At 54.2% G+C, this 18,161-nt stretch overlaps 1 protein-coding gene across 1 annotated transcript; it reads right to left on the reverse strand.

Moving 5' to 3' along the window:
* Positions 1 to 2,831: 2,831 nt before the first annotated feature.
* On the reverse strand, positions 2,832 to 11,214 carry LOC104329675 (serine/threonine-protein kinase PDIK1L). Its single transcript, XM_009934820.2, has 4 exons — positions 10,669 to 11,214; positions 8,670 to 8,886; positions 6,436 to 6,688; positions 2,832 to 3,550 (listed from the first exon to the last, which is right to left on the reverse strand). Exons 1-3 carry the CDS (start codon positions 11,212 to 11,214, stop codon positions 6,453 to 6,455), a joined length of 999 nt encoding a protein of 332 aa, XP_009933122.1. The 3' UTR covers positions 2,832 to 3,550; positions 6,436 to 6,452.
* Positions 11,215 to 18,161: the final 6,947 nt, after the last annotated feature.

Below are 18,161 nucleotides of genomic sequence, written 5' to 3' on the forward strand. Positions count from 1 at the left end.
TAATATCTAATATCTGAAGTGCCACATCCACACGGTTTTTGAACCCCTCCAGGGATGGCGACTCCCCCACTGCCCTGGGCAGCCTGGGCCAAGGCCTGACCACTCTTGCAGGAAAGAAATTTTTCCCTATATCCAATTTGAACCTTCCCTGACACAACTTGAGGCCATTGCCTCTTGTCCTATCGCTGGTTACCTGGGAGAAGAGACCAACCCCCCCTCGCTACCCCCTCCTGTCAGGGAGCTGGAGAGAGCAATGAGGTCCCCCCTCAGCCTCCTCTTCTCCAGCCTGAACAGCCCCAGCTCCCTCAGCTGTTCCTCATAAGACTTGTTCTCCAGCCCCCTCCCCAGCCTCGCTGCCCTTCTCTGGACACACTCCAGCCCCTCAATGTTCTTCTTGGAGTGAGGGGCCCAGAACTGAACACAGTACTCGAGCTGCGGCCTCACCAGTGCCCAGTCCAGGGGCACGATCCCTGCCCCAGTCCTGCTGGCCACCCCATTGCTGGTACAAGCCAGGATGCCGTTGGCCTTCTTGGCCACCTGGGCACACTGCTGGCTCCTGCTCAGCCGGCTGTCGACCAGCACCCCCAGGGCCTTTTCCCCTGGGGCAGCTCTCCAGCCACTCCTCCCAAGCCTATTAGACTCCTCTTCCACACGTGGGTCCGATTTCAGCCCTCTGACCCTTCCGCTGTCACCAGTGGGTTTAGTAACTCCACCACGGGCTGTGCGAGGCCTGCGCACCCACCGGGCTCTCCCTCCGTTCCTCCCACGCCAGGAGGGAGCGCCCGCTCAATACAGAGTTTATTTTCTCTTTAACATCCCCAATTTAACGAACTTCCCATCCCCCACTCCCCCCGTGTAGGACTTTTTGACAAACTTCTCTGTATTTTTCCCTTTGGGCTCGGCTCTATTTTAACTAACGAGCCACAGGCAGCCTTTGATACAGGAGAACAGCACGGATTCACGCGCTCTGCCGTTTTACCCTGTTCCTTTCCCGGCTCCAGCCGTTACATTTACCCTTTAGATCGCTTTTGAATATCCAGCCTGTTTTCGGAGCGCTGCAGGCGGCAGCTCCAGGATTCTCCCCGCCGCCCCTTTCGCTAAGAAGCAGTCACCGAAATTAGAGGCTGTCATCGCGTGCGTTCATTTACCAATTCGCTAGGTATAGAGTGAGACTCACTGAATCGTGGCACCTGAAAAATAAAAGAAGTGCCTTGTGATTCTAAAAAGATGCTGGTCCAAGGCCTGACCACTCTTGCAGGAAAGAAATTTTTCCTGATCTCCAATCTGAAACTTCCCTGACACAACTTGAGGCCATCGCCTCTCGTCCTATCGCTGGTTACGTGGGAGAAGAGACCAACCCCCCCTCGCTACCCCCTCCTGTCAGGGAGCTGGAGAGAGCGATGAGGTCTTTAGAATATCTTCTAAAAAGATGCTCGGTATTCCCACACTTTGTAACGCATTAGTAAAAAAACCACAGCGTTTTATTAATTTATAAAATACAGAGTCTCAAGCGATTAAAGCATACGTACAGAGGAGCTAAAAATATCTGGCAGCTGTGAGGATACTCGCGCAGCACGGCAAAACAAGGAAGAAAATGAGTAAACAGCCCTTCTCCTGCCCCGCGGTCTGGCGTGTTGTGAGGGCGCGCAAACCTGTCGGTATTCCAGAAAAATGGACCCAATCTCAGCCAAGAACAGCTCTGGAAGACGACCAGCACACTCCAGGAGAGGCGGCGGGAAGCAGAGGGCAGAGTTGCAGCGGCTGCGGGGTGAGGAGGAGGAGGAGGATGAAGAAACCCTACTTCAGAAGAGTATTTACAACCGAAAGCTGCGGAAGGGGAAACGCAGCATCCAGTCCCGATTCCCCGGAACTCCAAGATGAGCTCGAAATCAAGGAGTAGCTAAAACCGGGCTGCACCACCCAAAGCCAGCCCTGTCTCCTCCCAGAAGCTCTCTCCAGACCAGGGTGACCGTGGCTCTTCATAAAGACCCCCCTGTTTCCAGCTCGTCCCCATGCCGTCTCTGTGCCCAGAGGCGTCACACGCCGCGTGAGCCTCAAAGCGGCCACGCCTGTCGTTGGACTGTGGAGTCTCCCAATTCAAAAGCCAAGTTTAATTTAATGATTTGAATTCACCTATTTTTTGAGCTGTTCCCACAACGGGTCTTTTCAGGCACCACTTGGGCGGCCCATTTATTTATCTGTAATGGAGACAGAGGTCAATTAACGCTCATTTGCGCAGGGCAAATGTATTTTGCAGCCTGGAGGAGCCAGGGAGAAGATGTCCCGCTTCCCCACGGAAGGCGAGCGGAGCCTCTGGATAAAGCCATGGCAGGGAGGAAGATCCTCTCCAGGAGTTCCGCCCGCGACACGCTGCTTGTCACGCAGCGGCGTCTGTGCCGCAGCCACAATCCTAGCAGAGGAGAGGGAGAAGAAACACAGAATCTGTCTCTGACAGAAACACACTTACTTCCCTCCTCCGTGCGGAGGGGCTCGCCGAGTTATCTGTCTCTCGGCAGTTTATTCCTTTCCCACAAAAGGAAGCCATCCCTGAAGGACGCTGTTTCACCTCCGCGCGACCGACGAGCGCAGGAGGAACCTTTTCCAGGAGCTCCTGAAGAAAAGCAGTTTACAGGTAGTTTACAGACGCGTTAAAATGTTTTCCAACCAGGGCGCAAATTGGACTCCCCATTTACCTGCCAAGATTCCGGTTCAGTCCCTTTCATTTCCCTCGTAGGAACAGCTGGCGCAAGCCGCTAACACAGCAGGAAGCGTGATGCCTTAAACTGCTTTAAGTGTTAGTGACGCATACGTTCTAATCAAGAGTTGGCATCTTTAACATTCTTTGTATTTATTTTAAGAAGGCATTTTCGTTAACCTAAGCAAGAATATTCTGCGAAGAAAATACATTTTTTGTTTCTGCTCAAACTTTTCAGCGTAGACACTGAGCACTCTGCCAGCTCGTTCAGCAGACATCACTCGGTTACGTGGCCACGCGACACGAAACTACACACACACACAAGAAAAGCTCCAATTAAACCTCCTAAAGACAACATCTGTGCCAAGGACAAGCAACGTGGCATTATCAGCGAGAAGCCAGGGCTGGAAAGGCAGCCGACATGCAGCGGGGCGGAGAAGCCCGTCTCCAGACGGCTTCCACCCCGTTTCTTTGCCGTCCTTCGAAAGGGCAGCGACAGGACGGCAATGAAAGGATGCGCGAGGGTTGCTTTAAAAAGAGAGAGTTCAGAAACTCCACCGCGACTGCGCCGGGTACGGGCAGGCAGCCGGGGTCACCGCAGCCAAGTTCTCACCTACGCTACTCGCTGTGAAAGAGCAGAAATACAAAAACAGCAGAGGTTTGCATAAAAGTAAATTTTGTCTAGTTCTCCTCTTAAAATTACTGTACAAATAAATAAAGTTATTGTCCATTTAAATATAACCGTTCGGGAAAACCGGAAGCTGGCAACGGTCCTCCGATCGATCCGCTCGTTCCGAAGGAAGGCAGAGTTGTTCGCCGCCTCCAAGGCCTCCGGATCGCAGAAGGACGTGACACCTGCAAAGGAAACACACCAAAGCTGCAGAATAAAACACTTCTTGGCGAGAGCACTGGCCTGTACCGAAGTTCCCCTGGCCCGCTGTTCTGCCTCGGGGACATCCACACCATCCGTACGCTCAGGGCCGGTACGCCAGCGGGCTTCCCTCAGTAAAAATCCCAGTTCTGAGCAAAGTTTAACTGGACGAACGCCCCGAATCACAGGTTGTACCCATATCCTCGGCTTTACATTGATGAAAGAAAACTCGTTTCGGTGTTTTTCACGCTGTTCTGAGCAGATGTGCGGCTCGGCTGCCCTGCACTGCGGAGTTCGTTGCCCTATGACAACAAAGCATTATGGAGAAAAAAGAAAAAAAAAAGCATCTCCTGTTTGATTCGAACTCGCTGTGGGAGAATTTCGTAGAATCATAGAATGGTTTGGGTTGGAAGGGACCTTAAAGATCATCTGGTTCCAATCCCCTGCCATCAGCAGGGACATCTTCCACCAGCCCAGGGTGCTCAGAGCTCCATCCAACCTGGCCTTCAACACTTCGAGGGAGGAGGCAATTTCTCCTGAAGCACCGCGGATTCAGCGCTGTGAGAAACCCTCCTCAGCTCTGCGCTACTCCCGATTTGAGGGGAGGGAAGTCGGCCAGGAGATGGGTCTGTTTTCGGGACTGAAGCACCCGGCGTTTAAGAGAACCCCGTTTCAGAAAGGCGAGCTGGGTTTCATTCCAGTCTGCACGAACGCAGTGGCCGACAGCGTTTGCGACACCGTGAGACCGGCGCCTCGCGGCGTGGAGCGCTTCACCACAAGTCATTGCTGCCGAAAGCGAGTGTGGCCGGTGTTCAGCTAGCTCCCTGCTGAACGGGAACATAAAATAAACGAAGAGGACTGAGACAGGCGGGGTTTTCCTGGCTGTGCTGGCTTTTTTTTCTTCTGAACCTATCTGCAAGTCTCTTTACCATTATGGTTTCACCATGAAAAAGGGAAGTCGACAGCAGCGAGCCTGACGCTGCGCTGCTAGAGTCCCCTTTTTCTCCTCGCAGATTCCTCTGTCGCAGGCTAACCAACCACTTCGGGGCTGGCCTGCCAGCTAGTGGCACTGCTGCTGTTACAGTGCGCCGGGCCGCCTGGTTCAGGTGGGAGCCCCCCGAACCCCAGATCCTACCATGCTCACCGAGCGGCTTTCAGCGATAAAACTGATTTTTCTAGGTAAAAAGAAGCATTGCCCTCGTCCACTGAGATTTCAGCGAAGCACGCGATGCAGTACCGCACCAGAAAGGATTCGATAGACAGGAGAAGACTGGGATTAGCAAAAAGGAAGATGTAAGGCAGTTAACCTGTCCCAAGGGAGAACTGAAAAGGATAATTTGGAAATGAAGAGGCTAGAGCAGAGCTTTATCAAGATTGGCACTGGCAACTGACTTGTTTAATTAATGTTTTCACTAACAGCCTTGGCACAATTAGAAGCGTGCTGATGACATGAACCTGGAGGTATTCCGGTTATAAAAAAGGACGAGGAAATATTCGGGGTCATTCACCGCTTCTTCTGACTGACAGGGGATGAAACTTGGCAATAGAAAACACAAGGTCACGCATCTGTGAACAAAAGTGACTGCTGTAACCCAGAATGATACTGGTTTGAAGCAACTCCAGTCAAAAAGGGCTTTAGGATACGAAGTAATTAGGAGAGAATGAAGTGATATAGATACGAAAGGAGGGAGACGCGAACCTGGAACACATCAGGAGGAGTATTTCCAGACTAGATGGCAAACACTGGTGCTTTACAAGGACCTGAAGAGACTCGTCGAGAGGAAGTGTAATTACTTGTATATGGGGGAGGTGGAGGAGCCAAGCTCGATGGAAGCAACCGACCGGCCCCCGACGGGAAGAAATGCTGCTGAAGTTAGTTGTTCCCTATAAAACAGCTCAGGATGGGCAAACACCTGGGAAGGAGAAGAGCGTTTTAAGGTGAAGGACAAGTCCGTCACAAGATCAAGGGTATTAAACTGATCAGAAACGCATCTGCGTTGTGAAGGACAACGTCTTTAGCTATCACGACAGCCAGGTGCTCAGTATCAGACACAAACCCCTTTAGTTCTCTAATGCATTTGTCAAAGAAGTTCTAGAATACGAAACCCAAGACAGCAGAAGACAGGACTTCAAAAGCCAGGGAAGTCCCTTCCGTATTTTCATCGCTCTGCTGGAACACACGGAATCTGACAGAGCATCTGGAACTTTGTGCTGAGCATTCAAACCTCCGTCAAGGCAGATGCTAAAGAGGCCATCAAGAACTCACAAGGATTAGGACCAATTTTTTTACCCGTTAAGCAGTTTGGGACAGGAAGCTCCCCTATCACCTGGTGCACCCAGCTCTGAAACACTCAGAGCATTAACAGTGCTTTAATTACCAAAAAAATAAACCTGTCTTTAATCTGACAGTTCCTGCCATACCTGCATACCATATTTAAGACACCTACAAATATACAGTAACTGGGGCCACTTCAGCTTCTGTTTAGTTAGCGAGTGTATTGTAAAGGCAACAAACAAGCACGGGTGAACGCTGGAGAGATGGCAGCAATCTGCCCCTGTTTGTGGAAACAGATGAGGTTTTGGGTAAAGGACGGGCTGGCCCGAATACAGACAGCACAGCCAATTCCCTGAACAAACACCACCAAGGAAGCAAAAGTTTCTTTGTCAGATGTCCTTCAGCCAAATTCCTTTTCCCAAACGTTTATCGAAGCCTTTTCCTCTTCTAGTTTGACCACATCTGTCTGTCACTGAATTTTCAAGAACTGCTAGGGGTCACGTCTGAATTAGAGGGCTTCGGCCCGGAGGTCAATACCAGAAAATCCCCTGCGAGCTCAGACTAAAGAGGGAGCAGCCTGGCAGAGACACTAACCTGAACGTCCTTCGTCTCTACGAGACGGAGCGCTGACGCTTTTTGCCGTAGGAGATTTGCCTGATTCGGACTTCCAGCTGGAAGGCATCCAATCTCTCCTTTGGGTTAAAAGCCAGCATGTCGTGCAGGAGCTTGCAGAGATCGTCTGGCATGGACTTCTTGTTCTTCAGGGGAATCTGTAGTTTCATGTTGGGGTTCTCCAGCAGCGCTTCTCCGAGGGGAATGAGCTCCTTCCCTTGGCAGATGTAAGTGCCTGAAGACAGATTAGGAGGAGTCAGGTTATACAGGTAGAGGGAAGTCGACACAGAACGCTGTCGTGCGCAAGTACGGAGAGACAGCCTGGGAAACAAAACATCGGAAAGATGACCAGAAAGATCACTTATTAAGAGGCGACTGCCAAGTCAAATATTGAAAAGTTTTTGTTATCAGAGGAGGCTTTTACTCTCAAAGAGTAACCAAGGCGTTGCGCAAGGCTGTGTGCGTAACCGTGCGTGGAACAGAGGGAGCGAGCTGCGGCACGGCTTGCTCGCCGAGCAGCCACAGGGACCGTCTGCAGAGAAGGCGGGCTGCCGAAATCAACTCCCTCCATTTTACTCCCTTTCACCCCACCAGCAGCCTCGGAAGCCCTAGAATGGAGGGGGGGGAATGAAGGAGACTGTGCTTGGCCGAGGCGACTCGAAGGAGTTAAACACAAAATTTATTTGCTCAGTTAGCCAAACAATTTTCAATTAAAATGACAGCGTATGCTATTTACCGTTAGCCAACTTCTCCTCGGCAAGATTAAGGAAGGGAAATGTAAATTTGCTCCTGGTAATCTAAATAATTTCACCGGTTGTTGAAAATGATTAACTGGCTTCCAAAACAGACAGTAAAAACAGCTTTGCTCACTCAAGCTGTTCCACCCCTGCGCCAAGCAAAGAAGAAATGTTTCAAAGGCAGTGACCTGTCTGTGTATGGAAAAGGTTGGCCTTGCAAACTCCTTATCGCAAGTTGGCGGGCAGCTATTCTAATGAAATCTGTTCAGGCTTTGGTCTCAGCTGCAGCCACATTGCTTGTTTCTGTAGGCAGGAGCTAAAACATTTATCAATGTTTGGCGTTTTCAAAAGAAATAAATAGTAGAATTAGAACTGAGCCTACTTGATGATGAAGAAAAAAAAGAGAAATTAAAGGGGTAGCACAATAGCTTCTCAGAGTTCCTCCGCAGAAATTCCTTCTAAGATTTTAAACATTGAAAAGACAGACAGACAGGTATAGTATGATCTCAGAGCCTGGGTAGATGTCTTCAATTATTATGCTAATGTGCACAACTGGCATTGTCTCCTCTCGAGATGGATTTTCCACTGCAATCTACTTCTCTGAAATCAGTTAGTACAAAGCATTTCAAGCGTGCACGTATGTGGGGGATTTGGAGGAAGGAGGAGGCGGGGAGAGAGGGGGAGAGTGGGCCATCGGTCGAGTCATCCCTGTGAGATCTGGCACCTCGAAACCGTGAGGAAACTCAGCCAGATGGCAGCGAAGCTGATCGAAACATCCTCCCCCGGTTTATTATTTGGCTCCTCGGAATATCCTTCCAGCGCTCCGAGCGATCCCGTCCCTTGGTTATGCCAAGTCAAGGACACAAGCGAACCCAGGAGCCCAGTTCGAGAAAGGTGTTGGTTTAAAGAGCACTGGAAGCATTTCTGGGCAAACGGGAGCATACAGATACCAAACCCACGGTGAAGAGTGTAGCTCTAAGGCAGACGCCTCGCCAACAGCTACGAGGTTTTTTTCTCTTACAATTCTGTCATGACAATAAGGGACAAACCCATTTTTCAAGAGCAGTCTTTAGGGCATGGAAGGTCTGACAGCAGAGAAGCCAGAAGCGCTCTCTCTTAACCTTTAAAACCCACAGAGTATTTCTGGCAGAAGCAAGGATCTTCCAGGCAAAATGATCTGTAAATATAAAGAGCATTCCCTCTGCCTTCGTGGTATCTCTTCAAGACCTGGGAACCCTGCATGACAAGCAACCAAATCAGGAGCAACGCATGCTGAAGGAGCAGTGATTGCTTTGCAGTTCTCTCAAAAACAAAACCCCAAAACACCCAAAAAACCCCAACTTTGGGTTGCAAAGCGCTTGCAGGCTCCTGGAAAAAGCCACATCATTTGTAACTATGCCTGGAAGAAACGTCTCTCGGAGGATCCCTACAGATCCAGAACGTCCACCGACAAGAGGACAGCACTGATCTGACCCTCACCGAGCAATTCCTTCTCGGTGTCCCCGTCGCGGAAGGTGATCCTCTCGACCATCGCCCAGAAAATGATCCCCAGGGCAAAGATGTCAGCCTTCGCAGTGTAGTGACCTTCCCACACTTCTGGAGCCATGTAGAAGTTCGACCCACAGGCAGAGGAGAAGCGATGCTGGTTCACGTTCCCTTTCCCCTGACACACCTTGCTGAGGCCAAAATCCGCTACCTGCAATGAACAAGAAGAAAAGCAAGATCAGTTCTTCACAAACACCAAGTTTACCAGCTTGTTTGCAAGCAGCAGCTCAGTGAATTCCACTCTGAAATCCACCTCAGCACGGCACTGGTGCTCGTCGGGTGGCAACCCTGGTGAAACAAAGAGCCGAGGATTTCCTCTTGGCTGTCCGGTCCCCAGCTCCTTTCCTGTCGCTCGCTCCCCTTCCTGAGACGCGCAAAAGTATCTGATCGTTATCTTTCGGTGAAGTTCACTCTGGTTACGTCTAATTGGGCATAAACATACCTTGAACAACATCTGTGGTAGAAGGAGCTCTTACTGTTCGCACTGAATCTCTCACATTACCATTATTATCCATAGCAATTAAGATGACATTGATTTAAGCATCCCTTGACAACTCTACAGGTCGAAGTACAAATACCATTATTGATCTGAACGGTCAAGAAATTAATTATCTGCAAGGCACCGACCTGTTACTTTCTTTCCTAACTATGGGAAGAGTGTGGCCAGCAGGTTGAGGGAGGTTCTCCTCCCCCTCTACTCTGCCCTGGGGAGGCCCCATCTGCAGTGCTGTGTCCAGTGCTGGGCTCCCCAGTTCAAGAAAGATGAGGAGCTACTGGAGAGAGTCCAGCACAGGGCTATGAGGATGAGGAGGGGACTGGAGCATCTCTCCTATGAGGAAAGGCTGAGGGAGCTGGGCTTGTTCAGCCTGGAGAAGGCTGAGAGGGGACCTTAGAAATGCCTCTAAATATCTGCAGGGTGGGGGTCAGGAGGACGGGGCCAGACTCTTTGCAGTGGTGCCCAGCGACAGGACAAGGGGCAACGGGCACAAACTGAAGCCTGGGAAGTTCCAGCTGAACATGAGGAAGAACTTCTTCCCTCTGAGGGTGATGGAGCCCTGGCCCAGGCTGCCCAGAGGGGCTGTGGAGTCTCCTTCTCTGGAGATATTCCAGCCCCGCCTGGCCGTGGTGCTGTGCCCCCTGCTCTGGGTGACCCTGCTTGGGCAGGGGGTTGGGCTGGGTGACCCACAGAGGTCCCTGCCAGCCCCTGCCATGCTGGGATTCTGTGAACTCTCGGGATTGGAAGTTCAGGAGCGAGCCAGCTCCCAGCTTTTCATAGAGAGCTGGAACAGACTTTCGGTCTGATGCTACAAGAAAGGCAGCTCGCCAGTCTTTATCTCCGTCAGGGCACCAACACGGAGCACGAAGACATTCCCCACCTCCCCTCAACATCAATATGTGCTCCAGGCAGCAATACTGGAAGCGCTAGCTGTTGTAACGGGACAGCGTGTTCACAGAATCACAGAATGGTCGGGGTTGGAAGGGCCCTCTGGGGATCCCCCAGCCCAACCCCCTGCCGAAGCAGGGTCACCCAGAGCAGGCTGCACAGCACTGCGTCCAGGTGGGGTTTGACTATCTCCAGAGAAGGAGAAACCATCTCCAGAAAAGAAGGTGTTCTTCGGGTTTAAGGGCCCAGAAAACATTGCTTCCTCTTTGATGGTGATCTCTCTGATTCTCTAGGGTGCAGGAGTTAAGACAGCCCTGAACCGCTCCTCTCAACGGGATAAGCAGCGGATGGAGGACGTTACAGAAACACATCACCGTCACCTCTACTTCCTTCCAAGACTCCTAAAAAGAAAAGCCCACAACTGATACCAGATGTTCCGAGCACATTTATTACAAGTATCGCAAGACCTAACCAAAAGCCCTTTCCCAAGCACGTGAGGCATAAGCACATAGATCACGTGCTTGTTAGCGCAAAGTTTTCTTCCCTTACCTTTACGATGGGACTTCCACACCGATGAGAAATCAAAATGTTGTCAGCTTTCAGGTCTCTGTGCACTATCTGGTTTCTGTGCAGGAAAGCCACGGCGCTGCTGAGCTGCCGCATGAAGCTGTTGTTCAGCTGAGCGTCCGGGCTGCGAGACAGCAGGTACTCGTTCATGTTGCCCCCGTCGCAAAACTCCATCACGAACCACAGAAAGCAGGCCGATTTGGGATCCATGCACCTCCGGCCTTTCAGGCAGGTCTCAATCAGCAGCAAATGGCTGTCTGATTTCCTGTAACGGTGGCTAATTGGCTGGAAGACTTGGCCGTACTGCAGGATACACTCCTCCAACTGGATCACGTTCTCGTGTTGCCTCTGGATGCTCTGCAGGGCCCAGAACTCTTGCAGAGCCAGCTCTACGTTTTCGGGCACGTTACAGTGCATCCTTTTGACGGCTACTTTGCTTCTAGTTCGATTAACGACGGCCTCGTAGACCACCCCGTAGCTCCCCCGGCCCACTTCGCGAACGATGCTGTACTTGGCTTCCGTAGCCATTTCCTCACTTCGGCCCAGTGAGCGGCAAATCAGAGGAAAATATTTGAACCCATGGCAATCAGTCGTTTCCTGCTGTAAGAAAAGAGAAGAGGATGAAAAGCTTAAAACTCTCCCAAACCAAACAGCTTACCAACGATCAGCTGCAAATACTTCTCAGTGGTATCAGTTTCAGCTCTGCTAAAACTCTCTAGTGAGGCCCCATCTGCAGTACTGCATCCAGTGCTGGGCTCCCCAGTTCAAGAAAGATGAGGAGCTACTGGAGAGAGTCCAGCGCAGGGCTGCGAGGATGAGGAGGGGACTGGAGCATCTCTCCTATGAGGAGAGGCTGAGGGAGCTGGGCTTGTTCAGCCTGGAGAAGAGAAGGCTGAGAGGGGACCTTCAAAATACCTCTAAATATCTGCAGGGTGGGTGTCAGGAGGATGGGGCCAGACTCTTTCCAGTGGTGCCCAGAGACAGGACAAGGGGCAACGGGCACAAACTGAAGCCTGGGAAGCTCCAGCTGAACCCGAGGAAGAACTTCTTCCCTCTGAGGGTGACGGAGCCCTGGCCCAGGCTGCCCAGAGGGGCTGTGGAGTCTCCTTCTCTGGAGATATTCCAGCCCCGCCTGGCCACGGTGCTGTGCAGCCTGCTCTGGGTGACCCTGCTTGGGCAGGGGGTTGGGCTGGGTGACCCACAGAGGTCCCTTCCATCCCCGAACATTCTGTGATTCATACACATCAGTATATGATGCAGCTGCACGAGGACTGACAGCTCAAACAGGGTTTAAAGAGAAAGCCAATATCCATGGTAACTTCGAGACATTATCAAGTACAGTCCTGATGGCACAGTGGGACGCAACCACCTGGGAAGCCACATCGATTTGTCCACTGCGGATGAAGTTTGGTGAGAAAGAAAAAGAACTATGCAGACACGTTTCCTAAGCAGGGCAGGAAAGGGAAGACAAGACCTCCTGGGTAACGGCTGAGCTTACCATTACCAGAATTGACTTTCAAAGAAATGAAGTTAGCCAGAAGTGCCAGTCTGGCCCCAAATCTTTCACCCTCGCTTCCCCGCCTTGTGAATGTACTCACCCATCAATGCTCACATCACGTCCCTGCACTCCCACTGATGATTTTCTACCAGTCCATGCCCCAGTGCTCACCCCCTTTTCTCCAGCTCACCATCTTCCAACCCCTCCACAAGCCTGACACAGCGCTTCCCCTCCACCTCAAGCTCCCTGTCCCACTCCCAGGCCCCCCACCCCAGGTCGTTCTTCGCTTCACTCTCCAGTATGGGCTTTACCTGTGATTCTCACAGACCCTCCTTCAATCCCCCCTTCCCAGCCCTATCTCCCGATAACCCCGCTGCCATTTGAGCCCCTCATCTCACTTCTCCATGCTCCAGTGCTCCTCAACACCAGCCCAAGTTTAGCTCCTTAATCAATATACTAATTCTTCTCTCCCAACTCAATTTTTCTCTGCTTTCCTGCCCCACATGTTCCTTTCCCAATCCCCTTAACCCTCCTCTCTACTCCACCTGCTGCTGCCTGCAAAGCCCCCACTTCCCCCCAGTTTCTCCTCCCTTCCCAGACCCTCAGTCCAGCTCCCCCATCCTAAGCCCCCTCTTCCCAGCCCACCCCAGTTTCCTTCTCAATCATCGACTCACAGATTGGTTTGGGTGGGAAGGGACCTTTCAAGGCCATCCAGTCCAACCCCCTGCCATGGGCAGGGACAACTCCAACCAGCTCAGGGTGCTCAGAGCCCCGTCCAACCTGGTCTGGAATGGTTCCAGGGACGGGGTATCTCCCACCTCTCTGGGCAACCTGGGCCAGGGTCTCACCACCCTCAGCGTAAACAATTTCTTCCTTAGATCCAGTCTGAATCTCCCCTCTTTTAGTTTGAATCCATCATCCCTTGTCCTATCATGACAGGCCCTGCTAAAAATCCTGTCCCCAGCTTTCTTCTAAGCCTCCTTTAAGTATTAGGGGGCCGCAGCAAGGTCTCCCCACAGCCTTCTCTTCTCCAGGCTGAGCAGCCCCAAACCCTCCCTCCTCCATCCCCATCCCTTTCCCAAATCCTTTGTCTTTCCACCCAGCCCTCCCAACCCCCTCCCACCCCATTCCCCAACCCTTAGCACCCCCCTCCCCAAGCATCCCCCAACACCGCCCAAAACCCCGAACTCCACACAAACCCCAAATCCTCTCAAATCCCAAACTCCCCCCAAGCCCCATCAAACCCCAAAACTCCCCCAAAACTCCCTCTAAACCCCAAATCCCCCCCCCCAAATCCCAAATGCCCCCAAACTCCTCCCACCACAGGGCAGCCCCGAACCCTTCCCCATCTCCCCTCGCCTCAGGCCCCTTCCCCGCCATCCCCCCCGGCCCAGCTCTTCCCAGCACCCGGCCCAAGGCCCCGCCCCGCCTCAGACCGCCTCTCTCTCCCCCCAGCCCTTCAGGCCCTCTCTCTCCCCCCCCGTCCCTCAGGCCTCCTCCGTCTCTCCCTCCCCCCCCCTGCCCCTCAGACTCCCTCCCCCCCCCCCCGCCCCTCAGACTCCCTCCCTCCCCCCCAGCCTCTCAGGCCCCCCTCTCTCCCCCCCCCCCCTCCCCTCAGGCCCCCCTCTCTCCCCCCCCCTCTCCTCAGGCCCCTCTCTCCCCCTCAGACCCCCTCTCTCCCCGCCAGCCCCTCAGACCCGGGCCCGTTACCGGTCGCCCCAGCCCTTCCCTCTCCTCACCGCCGCTCGCGCCCGCCGCAATTCCCGCCACTGCCGCGCAGCCCCGCCCACTGGCCGCAGCCGGCCAACCCAGAAGGAAGGGGGTGCGGTCGAACCAATCGCAAGTCAGCGAAAGGGGGAGGGGAGAGGCCGCCGCCGGACCAATCGGCGAACGCTTCGCCTTCCCCCTGGCGCAAGCCCGCATCTCCCCTTCCGCGCCTGCGCCCTGGTGGTGGCGTTGGAGACCTACAAGTCCCAGCGGCCTCTACGGCGGCGGACGGCGGCCCGCGAAGGCCAAACTTCCCGCAAAACGCCGAGCGTGCGGGAGTCGCGGGATCGAACCGGGGCTGTGGCTCAGCCCCTTGCCCCCAGCCCTGCCTTGAGGCTCGGGCCGGGCGGAGGAGGGGGTCTTCCCCCGGGCAGGCCCCTTTCCAGCTCCTCTCCCTTCATCTGGGGCATTTCCAGGCAGTGGAAACGCACCTTTCCCCTCTGGTTTCCCATTTCTCTCTGTGTTGCTGTGGCCGGGAGAGCAAACGGGGCTCTACCCCCACCTCACCTGCAGAAATTGATAAACCAAACTGGTTTTTTAATGACACAATGGAAAATGGCACAGTTTGCTGAAGGTTCAATTTCACGGAGAGCGACGGGGTTTGGTCACTGCGGATTTCACGGCGGGGCGAGTTTCCGACCGTCCCACGTTTGTTCCGGCTCCCGTTCCCGGCCGTGTTTCCAAGCTAAAACACGATTTAACGAGCCCTTCGCGCCAATGGGGCCTGGAAAAGGGACCTGGCAAGAAGCCGCCGGGGCCGTCTCCATCCCGACAGTCAGGGCTGTCGCGATCCCCTGGCGACGGAACACTCCAGATGTCCACCCCGCTTGTGCTCACGGTGGGAATTGCAGCCGGATAAAACCCCACCGTGGTCCCACGCCGTCAGCCTGGGATGTCCCAGCGACGGGGACCCTGGGATGAAGCTGAGTGCCAGCCCCAGGGACCAGAGCATCCCGGTCCCCCGGCATTCATCAGCGAGGCTGGGGCGGTTTCCCTCGTAGCCAACCTCTGCGTGGCCATCACACCCCCCTCACCAGGGATTTTAACAACAGCCGACGCTCCCCGTATCACAGAATCACAGAAACACAGAATGGTCGGGGTTGGCAGGGACCTCTGTGGGTCACCCAGCCCAACCCCCTGCCCAAGCAGGGTCACCCAGAGCAGGGGGCACAGCACCGCGGCCAGGCGGGGCTGGAATATCTCCAGAGAAGGAGACTCCACAGCCCCTCTGGGCAGCCTGGGCCAGGGCTCCGTCACCCTCAGAGGGAAGAAGTTCTTCCTCATGTTCAGATGGAACTTCCCAGGCTTCAGTTTGTGCCCGTTGCCCCTTGTCCTGTCGCTGGGCACCACTGCAAAGAGTCTGGCCCCATCCTCCTGACCCCCACCCTGCAGATATTTAGAGGCATTTCGAAGGTCCCCTCTCAGCCTTCTCTTCTCCAGGCTGAACAAGCCCAGCTCCCTCAGCCTCTCCTCGCAGGAGAGATGCTCCAGTCCCCTCCTCATCCTCATAGCCCTGCGCTGGACTCTCTCCAGCAGCTCCTCAAACGAAATAAACCCGCTGCGTTCGTCTGAAATATTTCCTCACGTCTTAAAAACCAGGAGCCAGACCCGGGGATGGGGCACACCAGCCCCAAATCCTGGCTCCACGGGGAGGACGAGGCCGGGGCAATGTTGGGTACCACCCCGTCGCCTTCCCGGCCATGCCCGGCTGGCAGGGAGGGCTTTAATTCCCTGCGCTGGATTTTTTTATTCCCTTATTATCACGGTGAAGATGTCCTGCAGCGAGGAGCCTGTGGCTCACCCCTCCTCCTCTCCCCTCCCAGCCGCCCATCTGCTCGCCGCTTTTCTGTATTTTATCCTCAGAAAAAAAAGTAATTTTCTTCTTAATTTTTCTCTGGGCAGGCTTTCACAGAGCTCTAGCACGTCTGCCCCTGTCCCTCGCGGGGGGACCACCCCATCCTCCCCACCCCTCGCCCAGCATCACCCAGAAACCCGCTCCTGCTATTGGGGAGAATTGTTTTTGTTACGTTTGGGTTAAAAAAGAGAATTAAGCGTGACGAGGACGGGTGGTGGGGTCGGTGTGTCCTTCCCCACCCGCGCGGCAGCCAGCTCCCCTTCGCTCCTGTAAACGCGCGTCTCACGTGTTGGGGGGGGGACAAACATTTTAACGGAGCGATCTAAATAAATCAAGATAAAATAAATCAAAGCCCTGAATGTTAAACACGGGGCCCGCTGGGACGCTTTGGACTCTATTAAAAAGCGCTGCACATTCCTCTGGTGACTCAGAGGTTTTATGTGCTACAGACGACAGTGATGTAGCAGTTTTTCTTTCGCGAGGCGCTTAAATGCCGGGGTTTGGGGGTTATTTTTTGGTGCATCGTGGTTGAGCGGGTACAAGCCCAAGCTCCTGACTGGGAGGACGCTGGGAATGATGGGGCGAGCGGAAGGTGCGAGACCGGTCAGCTGGGCACGACCGACAGGCGGGAGGAGAGATTTAGTTGCTGCTGAGCAAAGAAATCCCTTATCATTATATTTTTATTATTATTATTATTGATCGCTGAAGCCGTTTCATTAAACTCCAAGGTCTCGTGAGCCCGGCCGGAGGCAGCGCGAGCGTCCGGGGCTGCGCAAGGACGGACGCCTGCCGGTGCTTTGGGCTCGGAACCCGCTCCCACCTGGGATCCTCAGCACCTGGAAAACCCAAATCCTGCCCCAAATCACCCCCCACCCCCCCACCCGGGGGGATCCGTGCTGGCTGGAATCTGGGGTTGGCGTCGGCTCCATCGCAGCGCCCGTGGGTATCTCCGTGTCTACGAGCGACGGCGATCTCCTCGGGAAGCCGGTTGCTAATTATCTCCCCTCCTGGGGAAAGCTGCTCCATCGCAGCCCGATGTCACCCGTCCACGGCTGGGGGGGACACAGGGGGGTCCAGGTACTGGCGGGGACGAAGCTGCGTCCTCATCCCGCGTCCGGCAGAAGATGGCACGGGCTGAGGATGCGAGAAAAGAGAGAAGCAGATCCAATTAAGGTGAAAACTCATTTGTCGGCCCCGTGGCGGGGCGGCGGGTGGCGGAGGTGGCTGCGGGGACTTTCCGACCACCTGATGGATGTTGGAGGGGGGGACGAGCAGCCATCTCCCCCCCCACCCCAAATAGCCGCTGGTGGGAAATGAGTCACCAGTTTCAATCTGGTTTCTCGCCAGCCCTTCCCCGCTGCCATCCATCAGACGGGGCCGAGCAGATCGTTTTCCCCAGGGAAGATTTCTTTTTTCACGACAAGGAAGAGATGGGGAGGGGTGCCATGACCCCAAAGCAAGAAGCGAGTAGATGGTTTGAACATCAGCCTTCCCACCTTGCAAAAGCGCTGGTCCCGGGGGTTGGACACCAATAGGACAACCACGGGCTCAAGGCATCGTCGCTCCCGGATGCTTCGGGGGGCAGAGAGCCTCGGCAGCGGTTTTTCAGCGCTGTTTTGGACGCCCAAGCCCGTGCACGTGTAGATGGATGCGTCCACGCTCCCCACACCATGGGGTAAAATCTTTCCCCTACCCAACTCTTCCTCTGCCTTGAAGCTTTTTTTGGGATTTGACTAAAGCTAAGAGCTTTTTCCCCAAAAAACCCCTAAGCCTGTGGTGCTAATAAGGTGATTTTCCCACCCCACATTGGGCTCGATCCCAACTCCGGCCAGACCACCCACTTTCACAGAATCCCACCATGGCAGGGGTTGGCAGGGCCCTCTGGGGTTCACCCAGCCCAACCCCCTGCCCAAGCAGGGTCACCCAGAGCAGGGGGCACAGCACCGCGGCCAGGCGGGGCTGGAATATCTCCAGAGAAGGAGACTCCACAGCCCCTCTGGGCAGCCTGGGCCAGGGCTCCGTCACCCTCAGAGGGAAGAAGTTCTTCCTCGGGTTCAGCTGGAACTTCCCAGGCTTCAGTTTGTGCCCGTTGCCCCTTGTCCTGTCGCTGGGCACCACTGCAAAGAGTCTGGCCCCATCCTCCTGACCCCCACCCTGCAGATATTTAGAGGCATTTCGAAGGTCCCCTCTCAGCCTTCTCTTCTCCAGGCTGAACAAGCCCAGCTCCCTCAGCCTTTCCTCATAGGAGAGATGCTCCAGTCCCCTCACCATCCTCGTAGTCCTTCGCTGGACTCTCTCCAGTAGCTGGAGTAGCTCTCGGTGTGAAGAGGACGTACAAGGGACAATACACCATAC

Source organism: Opisthocomus hoazin, chromosome 2 (genome assembly GCF_030867145.1).
Source record: "Opisthocomus hoazin isolate bOpiHoa1 chromosome 2, bOpiHoa1.hap1, whole genome shotgun sequence".
NCBI classification, from domain to species: Eukaryota; Metazoa; Chordata; class Aves; order Opisthocomiformes; family Opisthocomidae; genus Opisthocomus; species Opisthocomus hoazin.

Coding starts and splice junctions, on each gene's coding strand:
- LOC104329675 (XM_009934820.2), bottom strand. CDS start 11,214: ATGGCTACGGAAGCCAAGTACAGCATCGTTCGCGAAGTGGGCCGGGGG. Junction 8,887..10,668: donor GTGGAAGTCCCATCGTAAAG/GTAAGGGAAGAA, acceptor TGTTCATTGCAG/GTAGCGGATTTTGGCCTCAG. Junction 6,689..8,669: donor CACCGAGAAGGAATTGCTCG/GTGAGGGTCAGA, acceptor ATCTGTCTTCAG/GCACTTACATCTGCCAAGGG.